The sequence below is a fragment of the Elephantulus edwardii genome, unplaced genomic scaffold (assembly GCF_000299155.1).
Source record: "Elephantulus edwardii isolate Elephantulus edwardi_28Jun2011 unplaced genomic scaffold, EleEdw1.0 scaffold00237, whole genome shotgun sequence".
NCBI classification, from domain to species: Eukaryota; Metazoa; Chordata; class Mammalia; order Macroscelidea; family Macroscelididae; genus Elephantulus; species Elephantulus edwardii.
Window position 1 is genome coordinate 2899606 of NW_006399987.1, and position 10969 is coordinate 2910574.

At 50.1% G+C, this 10969-nt stretch overlaps 1 protein-coding gene across 1 annotated transcript in view; it reads left to right on the forward strand.

The window, feature by feature from the left end:
• The window catches only part of CARM1 (coactivator-associated arginine methyltransferase 1), a 74265-nt gene that overhangs the window by 23013 nt on the left and 40283 nt on the right, over positions 1 to 10969 (forward strand). The window contains exon 7 of the mRNA XM_006898848.1: positions 1 to 142. This exon is cut by the window's left edge and continues 4 nt beyond it. Within this exon, the coding sequence (XP_006898910.1) occupies positions 1 to 142 (142 nt within the window). The remainder of the gene's footprint in view (positions 143 to 10969) is intronic.

Here is a 10969-nt window from a genome sequence, read left to right on the forward strand (position 1 = left end):
GCGGCCGTGTCCATATTCCCCAGCGCCCGTCTTCTCACCATCGGCGACGCGAACGGCGAGATCCAGCGGCACGCGGAGCAGCAGGCGCTGCGCCTCGAGGTGCGCGCCGGCCCGGACGCCGCGAGCATCGCCCTCTACAGCCGTGAGTGCGGGACCGCGAGGCCGGGCGGCGTGTGGGGACTTGGCGCACGAGGCCGGCCGGCGTGGGGGGCCCCTGCGGGGGTGGCGAGGTCGGAGGTGCGGGGCCCGGGGAGGCCGGAGCGTGTGGAGCCCCGAGCCGCGGGGGCTTGGAGGGGTCCCCGGAGCCCCGAGCTCAGATCCGGAGTGCGAGCCGAGCTACCTCGGCGAAGGGGGCCCGGGGTGAGGGTGGGAGCGCCGATCGCGTGCGCGATGGCCCGAAGGGCGAGGAGTAAGGAGGAACGCGGGAAATGGGGGAGCAGGGGGCCCGGGATTTGGGGTGGGGGCGGGGGCCCTGCGCGCTGGGCGAAGTGGGAGGAAGCTGGGCGGTGGGGGCTGGGTGGGGAGCGAAGCAGCCCCGGGGGTGGGAGGCTGCGAGCCTCGGGGGCGGGTGTGGCCGCCGGGCCGGGGAGGCAAGTGGGCCAGGGGGCTGCCCTTGGCCGAGCCAAGTGCTTCCTGCACCCGGGCGGCCGGATCCCCGGAGCGGGGCGGGATTCCTGGGGATGGGCCCCCGCGGGAGACCGGGGTCGAGCGCGAAGTCCGGCTGGGAAGTGAGCGGTGACCACCTCCCGCGCGCAATTCCTTTGCTGTTCCCGGGGCCATGCGAGACCCCGGGGCACATTTTCAGGAGCTTGTGCCCAGACTTGACATTTCAGCGGAGTAAAATCTCAAACAGGCTCGCCAGGGACCCCGAGCCTTTGTAGTTCTTCTCTCTCTTGTTACTCTTACCGGCTGGGCTCTCGGATTCCCAGTTCCCATGTTGCTATTCTGTTTCATTCAGCTTTTGTCTTTGCTGCTCGGATCCTGGGGGGTGGGTGGGTGGATGGGAGGAGCAGGGGGTGCTGTCTTGCCTTTGACTTGTGTGAATTCTTTGCGACTTTGGGCATGGGGCATTCCAGAGTGCAGCTCAAAGCACTCAGTTCTCCTAGGGTGGTTTTTTTTTTTTCTTTTCCCTTTTCCCTCCTGCACCTTGACTTTGAAAAGGTAGACTGGAACGGGCTAATGGGGAAATGGGGTCTTCTTGGACCAGGGGAGGAAAGGTGAGAGGATCCCTGGAGGGCACCGGGGCTCCGAACAGAAACTTAAACTCGCTCTTAAATCCAGCAGAATCTGAAGATTATAACCGTGGTCATTTATGTGGCAGGTCCTATGGCCACCTCCGTCTGGGACAGTATATAAAGTAGGGCCTTGTTTCTCGAACTTGGATCCCAGGGTTTACTCTCAAGGAGTTCCAGGATTATTATTATTTTCTTTTTAAAGATATCCTTTCCCTACTAACGTTTATTTTTTATTAATTTTAATGGATGTTTAGAGAGACATAGGGTTTCCAGTCATTCATTGTTGCACTTTGCTACCTGCCCACCCCCTCCCCCTCTTCACTCTTCCTTGAAAAGGAAACTCTCATTGTTATGCAGTCCCTCCCCCCAAGTTCACTCCACTGTGCAGCCTTCATTATGGTCATGACAGTAATACCCGGTAATGTATCCTTTTTTTTTGAACTTTTTTTAATTATTACTATGTGTGTACCGTCAAATCGGATCTGACAGGTACAGGAGGTGATTGTTCCTCCTTCTTCAGCAGAGCATCTGGTGGATTTGAACCACACACCTCTGCGGTTGCAGTGCAGCTTCTTGCCACTAGGCCACCAGAGCTCACCTAATGGATCCCTTTTAAAAATAGTTCTCTCCTTCATCTGTTTCAATGCAGTGTACATCATTCCTCCCCTCCTTTTCTGTCTTCCCTTAACCCTGATGTCAGTGGCATTTACAGCCGTGGCCCTATGCAGTATTTGTCCTTTTGTGACTGAGATATTTCACTCAGCATAATGTTCTCCAGGGTCATCCATTTTGTATACTATTTCATGAGTTCCTTGTTTTTCAATTCAGCATAGTTTTCCATTGTGTGAATATACCAGAGCTGCTCTATCCATTCATTTATCGATGGACACTTGGGTTGTTTCCAGCTCTTTGCTATTGCGAACAGAACTGCAATAAACATGGGTGTGCATATATCTGCTTGGGGTGGCGGTTATGGTTTCTCTAGGGTAAATTCCCAGTAGTGGAATTGCTGGTATTTCTATTTGCAACTTTTTGAGAATGCACCATACAGCCATCCATAGTGGTTGCACCATTTTACACTCCCAAGAGTGAATACTAACTTTATTTATTTATTTATTTATTTATTTTAAATTTTATTATTTTTGTGTGAGTGTACTGTCAATCACTGGCAGAGCATCTGGTGTATTCGAACCGTGCGCCTCTGGGATTGTAGTTGCAGCTCATTGCCACTAGGCCACCAGAACTCCCGAAACTTTTTTATTTTTAAGGAACAGTTTTGTAGGCAGCTCTGGTGGCTTGCTAAAAAGTTGCGCTGCTAACCTGAAGACATGTTCAAATCCACTAGCTACTTCCAAGGAAAAAGATGGACAGTCACCTCCCATGCTTTTTACAACCTCTGAAAACCCGCCAAAGCAACATCACAACACGCAGCCACTCTTTAGGTTTTTTTCTTTTTTGATTGTGATTTAATGATTTTTTTTTCTTTTTTTCAGAAAAGTTGGATTTCCAAGTCTTTAGTTTTACAGCTTTAGGTGTATAAAATTATTACGGAGTTCCTATGTATCCCACGCCCAGCTTATTAAAATGTGAAAACACACCTGAGTCAGACCTCGTTGATAATCCTGTTTATGTTAAGGACCCAAAGCAAATAAGACCCATAACTATCAACCTGATTCCAGCCTAACGCTTCTCTTTTAAAAGGCATTCACAAGGTATTTAAAGACTGGAAAGTCTGTGTTTATTAAGCCGACATCCTTTCTTGTGGCGTGAAGCAGTCTCAAGAGTTTGGAAGAATTTTTTTTTTTATTCTTTTGTGACGCTCACATAGTAATGGTGTAGGGTTTAGAATGTGGCTTCTAGAACCCTTCAAAGTGGGGTCTGTCAGTTTCCTAGGGCTACTGTAACACATTACCATTAACTTGGAGGTTTAAAACAATAGAAATGTCCATTTTGTGCAGTCCTAGAACCTAGACGTGAAATCCATTGGGGGCCTGGCAAGGCTATGCTCTCTTCAAATTCTGGGAAAAATCCTTTCTTGCCTCTTGCGGCTTTTGGTGGTTCCAGGTATTGCTTGTTTACGGCAAAATCACACCAGTCTTTGCCCCAGTCTTCCACTTGACTGTCTCCTTTTTGTTTTTGTGACCTTAAGTCGTCTTATAAAGATACCTATCTGGCTGCTGGGCCTACCCTAAATCCAGGATGATCTCATCTCGATTAATGACAGCTGCAAAGACTCTTTCCCCAAATAAGGTCACCCTCCCAGGATCTGGAAGTTAGGACGCCCATACATCTCTTTTGGGAGACGTAATTGAACCCACTCCATGAGCGTACACTTGGACCCCATCATTTTAGTAGGTTGGAACCCGGCTTGTTCCTTGGTGAAATGGGAGTGGTGAGACTGGGTGGTGCAAGGTGTTTGCTCAGTGAACGATCATGGGGAGCACCTGAGTGCCGGGAAGTTGGGCGACAGAAGTCCCAGGTCAAGGTAAGGCAGAGCTCATTCCCAGGGTGGGATAGTCGGGAACGGGAACGATTGCTTTGAAGTGTTCCAGGATGAGTGCAAAGTCCCGGGGGGGGGGGGGGCCCAAGAACCGGCTGAGAAGTGCAGGATGGTTGTGCCTCAGAGGGAGGTGGCGAGTAGGTGGGCCAGGGATGACTGAATGACGGGGGTCATGGAGCCAGTTGAATTGGCTCAGGACAGGGCAGGGCTCAGAGCTGTCGTACATACATAGGGTCCCTATGAGTTGCAAGGGACTCAACGGTACATAACAAGAGGACACACCCTCTGGTGACTTAGGGGTGAACCAGGCTTCTGGACGAGGTCTTCTCTCTGCTTTTAAACATAAAAGTGACAACGTTTACGGTTTCTTTATCCTTTACCTGTACGTCAGTGACATTGTGTGTGTTGTTTTTCAACCATCACCAGTAAGTTTCCAGTGACACTGTGTTTGTTAGGTTTTTCAGCCATCACCCTTAAGTTTCCAGTATTCCTCTTTAACAGAAAGAAGCTCAAGAATGTCCTAAAGGATGACTCTCCCTCCGTCCTGCCCACTCCTGATAACCTGATAAACTTTGGTGCCTGGGTCTGCATAGTCTAGATAGTTCCTTGGGGGTGGTGTCGTATGAGGTCTTGTGTCTGACTTAGTTCACTCAGCCTGTTGCCCTCAGGGCTCCCCCAGGTGTTAGCAGGTGCTTTCTAGGTCACTAGGATACTCTTGTACGTAGACACCACAGTTTATCTGTCTTTATCCATTTGTCTGTGGATAGACATTGGTGTTTGTTAATTTGTATCCTTGAGTTGAAACTGACCCATAGCTGATCCTCCAGTTGTTGTTGTTGCAGTTGTTAAGTGCCCGGGAGTCCTGGGTGATTCATAGCGACCCTATCAACAAAGTCCTGAGCACCTGTGTAACTTTGGTCCTCTCTCCAGGTTCACAGGGTTTCTGGAGGCAAGCTATTATGAAAGTGGACGCCACTCCTGCTTCCAAGCTTGTCTTAAGCTCCACCAAACACTGTCCACCATGGGTAACCATTCTCGCATTTGACTCATCAGTGTCACGGTGTTCAGCTTCACAGCAACCGCGAGTTACCTTTGTACAGCAAGTGGACACACCAGGATTACATAACCTTGAAAAATGTTTCACCGAAAAACAATTAAAGGCAGGCCTCAGGGCCTCGGAGTAGAGTCACCCACCTTTGGCTTGGGAGCATGCTTTCTGTCCGCTAGGCCAACTTCTCGCTTGCTCTACACTGCTGCTGCTGTTGTTGTTGTTGTTCAGTGCCATCGATCCTCCAGAGGGTCAGTACATTGTGTCGGGGATTTGGCCATCTTTCTCCTGTTGAGTGATTTGAACCACATACCTTTGCATTGGCATTGTGATTCCTTGCCACTGAGCTCCCTCTTCCCTCTGCCTGCAGCACATCGGAAGAAAAGGTGAGCAGCAGGCAGGGCCACAGTGGCTCTGCTTCCAGATTTGGGTATTTGAGCGGATCGTGTTGTGGGGATATGGAGTGTAGGCCCGGATACCTGCATGGATCTCTCATTGCTTCACTTGTGAGAGGTGGATTAGAGGTGTTTTGGGGTGCTAGAGAGGACCCCGACTGGTGTGGGTCACCAGTAGTGTGGCCTTGAGTGAGCCATTTCGTTTCTGGAGCCTGTCTCTTGTAGCAACACTGGAGTGCTCACAGCCTCGGTTTCCTCATCTGCACTTGGAGTGAGACCCCCTGGATCCTAGGAGTGTGGATAAAGTGAAATGAAGACGCAGTAGCGGATGAATATCTTTAAAGATGTTCTTGGAGAATTGAAGGGCTTGCTTTTCTGGGCAAGGGTTCCTGATGCTACAGGGCTGTCCACTATCTTGTCCCCTGGGAGGATGGTACAGGGACCCCTGGACTGTGACCTTTGTGTGGCTCAGCGGAACCCAGAGGGTGGGTAGCAGGACTAACCCTGCTCCTCGGCTTGCACCTTCCGGGTGGAAAGCTGAGCGCTGTAGAAGGCCTGTCCATCCTGGTCCCTCGGTGTGCACATTAGCCCCCACCCCCACCCCTTGAAGTCATCTTGGCCTGTGCCCGTGGAGTTGGCCAAATGACAGCTCCCCAAACCAGGCTGCCTTCCTGGAGAGAAGTGGAGCCCTTTGGCATGGACTTGGTGGGCCTGGAGAAAGCTTTGGGCTGGCTCTGGACATCTTGGCTTCCCTTGGGAAAGGAGGCAGCTTCTGGGGAGGCTGGTTGTGGGTGGGCGGGAGGCTGGGGGGCAGAGTACAACTCTCAGTTCCCCAGCCGCATATGTCTTTTCTGGAGATGACTAGGATCCTTTTCTTTCTTGGTCAGCACAAGTCAGTGTAGTTGGTCCTCTGAGCTCTCCCCACCCCCTCACAAAGAAGACACGTGCTTAGGACTGGCTCTGACGGGGTCTAAATTTCAGTTTGTGGAGACTCTGCCAGGGTCTGGAAACCCCAGAAAAAAACCCTTCTTAAAAAGCTGGTTGTAGCACTGTTCACAACAGCCAAAAGGTGGAAACAACTCAAGTGTCTAGAGCCAGATGAGTGGCTAAACAAAACGTGGTATACGAACTGGAACATTCCTCAGCCGTAAAGAGAGGCGAAGGCCTGATACATGGCGACTCAAGGACAGAGGTGAAGGTGATGCGCTGAGGACTCAGGCAGGCGGGAAAGATACCGCACGATTATTCATGTAGGAGGCGTTAGACCAGGCTACTGCACAGAGACCAGACGATGTTAGGGGTGACGGGGGCCAAGCATTCCTAGGAAAGGGGTGCTGAGTTTCTGCAAAGGGTGAGGAAAACCTTCCGGAATGCATAGTGGTGGGGTACATGTTAACAGTGGTTCAGGTGGCTAACTTTGTTACGTATCTGTAGCTGTAATTTTTATTATTATTATTTTTTTTAATAAAAAAGAAAAGATGAAGAATTGCCTGCCGCCATGAATCTTCGCAGCACCTGGGACCGACTGCTCTGGTGCCCGTTGTGTGTAGGGAGGGGAAAGTGCAAAGAGCAACAGTAAGAAGATGACAAAGCCACTGGGTCAGTTCTGACTCCCGGTGACCCCGTAGGACGGGGCAGAGGGTTGCCACAGCTGTAATCTTTGCAGAGGTCCTGGTAGCCCTCGGTGGCTCATTTGAACCCATCCTTTGCTCCTTGACAGAAAGATTGCATAGAACCTTGGAAACCCTGTGAGGCAGTTAGTTCTCCGCCGTCCCACGGAGTCGCTGTAGCTTGGGGTTGATGTGAGGGCAGAGGCTGACAGAAGCTGGTTTCCATAGCTTTCTCCTGAGGAACCAGCTGGTGGCTTTGAACCACCAGTGTTTGAGTTAGCAGCCATGTGCTAACCACAGTGCCACCACAGCCCCTCGGAGGGAGGGAGATCAGCCTTCTGGACATGCCAGGGACAAAGATGGTCAGCCTGCTTCTGTAAGATTGCTGTGGCATTGGCTCCAACTCGGGGACCCCGTGTGCATCAGAAGGGAGAGTCGTGGCCGTCCTGTGCCAGCCTCACCATCTCTGCTCTTCATAAGCCAGTGTGACAGTCTGTCCATCCCCAGGAGAACCTTCTTCCTCTCCTGTTCCAGGCATATTTCCAAGGACTGGCCCCTCCTGACACCATACCCAGAGTATGAGGCGCCGCCTCACCGTCCTCCAGAACACCGTCGGGCAGTTCTGCTCTGTCCGATAGAATTTCTTGAGCTGGGTGAGAAATGGGAGATTGTTAATGCTGTAAGGACATAGGTGCCTGCAAGCTGCTGATGGCTCCTGTCGTTTACTGAGCATTTACTGTGTATCCTCAGTGTTATTCTGTCTCGATAAAGGCAAATGCTCCTTTAGAAAGAGTGTAGAAAGGTTAGTGTCAGCAAACCATAGTCCCTGGGCCAAATGGGGCCTGCAGCCTATTTTTAATTTTTTTTTTTGTTATAGTGAGTGATTTTTATGTTTTTTGAAGTGTTGCTTTAAAAAAAACCAAAACAACAAAGAATATTCAAATGAGATTCACAGTGGATCATAAAGCCCAAGATACTTACTAACCTTTTACACAAGGGAACCTTGGTGGTGCCCTAGCATAAATGTTGGCCTGCTAACTTAAAGGTTGGCAGTGAGAATCCACCAGTGGCTTTACACGAGAAGGATGGTGCAGTCTGCACTCATATTCCCAACCTCGGAAACCCTCGGAGTTGGAAATCTGCGCTACGGCGGTTGGTTGGCATCGAGTTGACTGAACAAGAGAGCTGAACCTTGCCCTGTCCGGTGCCATCTTCATCATCTCTCATACACTGGAGCCTGTTGCTACAGGCATCGTGTCACTCTGTCTCGTTGAGGGTCTGCCTCTCTTTCCAAACATGTCCTTTTTTTTTTAAGTTTATTTTGTTGTTGCTGTTGTTACGTGCCGTCGAGTTGCTTGCGATTCATAGTGACCCTATCTATGTACAACGGCCCTAAACCCTGCTCTGTCCTTTGCCAATCTCATTGTCTCTGACATACCCATCCTGATTACCCCAGTCACTGAATCAATCCACCTCATAGAGGGTTTTCCCCTCTTGCGCCATCTCTCCACCCTCCCAAGCATGATGTCCCTCTCCAAGGACCCTTCTTACAACATGTCCAAAGTATGTCAGACGAAGCCCCAGAATCCTTGCCTCCAAGGAGCAGCCTGGTTTAACCCTCTCCAGGATGAATCTATTTTGTTTTCTTGGCAGTCAATGGTATATTCAGTACTCTTCTTCAGCACCACAGCTCAAAGGCGTCAATTCTCCTTCTATCCTCCCTAGTCATTGTCCAACTCTCTGATGCATAACAAGTGATTGCAAAGACTATGGCCTGTATCAGACACACCTTAGTCTCCAGAGTGACACCATTGCTCTTCAGTACTTTAGAGAGGTCCCTAACAGCCGACTTTCCCATCGCAACAAGTTTTTTTATTTCCTGGCCACTGGTGCCAAGAGTGTTGACCATAGAGCCAAAAGCGTGTGTACTGTCAAATCAGATTTGACTGGTACAGGAGGAGATTGCACCTCCTTCTCCAGCAGAGCATCTGGAGGATTTGACCTGTGTACCCCTGGGATTTCAGTGCAACTTCTTGTCAGTAGGCCACCAGAGCTCCCTCAAATGTCCTTTTGTAAGGACAGTAGGTTTGGCTTTCATAGAAAAGGAGCCTTGGTGAAGTAGTGTTTAAGTGTTGTGTTGGGCTTGTAACCGAAAGTTTGAATCCAGCAGCCACTCCGCTGAAGTGAGATGAGGCTGCCGGCCCCTGTTAAGATTCATGACGTTGGAAACACGGTGGAGGGTCACTGTAAGTTGGACTTGCTTGACAGCAGTGGGTTGGGTTTCGTGCTTACAGGCTGGGGGAGGGGGCACTCCTGGGAACATTGCTGGACCTGTCATAACCCTCAGAAACTGAAGTCCTGCGCTTGCTTCGGCAGCAAATATAACACAGCACATACACCAAAATTGGAACAATACAGAAAACATTAGCATGGCCCTGCACAAGTATGACACACACTTTTTCCCTATTATTGTGAAAAATGTGTGAAGATACAAGGGGGTGAGGGCTGGGAGCAGAAGGGTGAGGATGGGCAGGGATGAAATCACCAGGCTGCACAGTTTGGTGGGCGTGGGTGGGTATGGGTGAAGGAAATGAGAAAGATCCAGTGAGGACCAGAAGAGACAGGGTAATAATGGTAAGCATAGTCCAGTGGTGATCAAATTCTCTTTAAAACAACAAATTGTCTTATTCACTTGTGTGTTTGAGTCTGTGACTTCTTCATGTTGAACAGGGGCACTGATGATGACTCGCGTATTTGTGAAGTGTTCCATATTTAACAACCCCCCAAAACTGAAATCCTTCTTCTGTGCTTGTGAAGTCCGCTTTCTGGATTGTGTGTGCCAGGTGGCCCACCTGTTGTCACCCTTGCTGTCTACTACCACTGCTGTCAGGTGCCATTGAATTGGCTCCAGTGCTTAGAACGACTTTGCCCAGCAAAGCCATGGCCAGTCCTGTGCCGTCCTCACGGCCGCCCCTTCATCAGTGAGCTCAGTGATAGCAATCTTCTTTTATTGCTGGGAAATAGGTGAGGAGACTTGACCTAGTTACATTGCTGGTAGGCCGTGGGAGTTGGCTTCGGGGTTCAGGGCTCTGAGACCCCCTGCCTTACTTCACTGTCTTCAGTCCAGGCCTGATGTGGAGGAAGTCCTGAACCCAAGGCCTTCCCCTTAGCCACTTCGTATTCCTGTGTGGGTTCAGGTATGTCAGACAAGATGAGGACGGTGCAGGTTGAGGGTCAGAGAAAGAGAGGAAGACGCTCAATTGACACAGCGACTACAGCAGTGGGCTCCTGTGTGTCAGAGGTGATGAAGATGGCAGAGGGTAGGACAGGCTTCAGATCTCTTCGTAGGGTCACTATGAGTGGGTCTCGACTGCATGGCACCTCACAACAGCAGCTATGCCTGTGGAATGGACTTGCCATTGTGTTGGTCCACCTGGCGGCTGCAGTCCTATCATTACACCATCATTTCTGACTAGGTCTGTGGTCAAGAAAGTTCCCAGAAGCCACTGTTGAATGCATCTGCTTTCATGTTATTGGCTACAGTATAGTCACATGACCCTTGCTATCTACAAAGGAGATTGGGAACTGTGGTCTTTAATCTGCTCAACCATGGGTTCCATTAAATTCAAGGCTTGTGTTTCTGTGAGAAGGGTACTCTGGTGGCAGAGCGGGTAGACACTGGGCTGACCTAAAGGCAGAGCCCTCTGCCAGTTCAAAGCCACCAGCTTTTCTTGGTGGAAAAAAGATGGGCAGTTTCCTCCCATGCAATTTACAGCCTCCAAAAACCCACTGAAGGGTAAACTACAAGTTCATTCCCACTTTATGGCAGTGAGTTTGAGTTTTGAGTATTTCTTTGAGAGGTTCTGGTGGCACATGATTGAGCACTCACTGCTAACAAGAGGGGCACTTCAAACCTACCAGCTCCCCTGCAGAAGAAGGAGGTCTGCCGTTGTGAACTTGGCATCCTTGGAAGCCCAGCTGGGCACTCTCACTCCATCCTAAGTTGAATTTGATTTTAGAGTAGCCACCAAAAGACTGGGTTTGGCTGCCTGTTGCTTTGAGCCAACTGAGTAGAGACAAGGATTGAATCTTTTAAATGAGCTTCATTCAGACCCAGCAATTCCACTACTGGGAATATACCCTGAAGAGACCATAGCTGACATCCAAGCAGATATATGCAC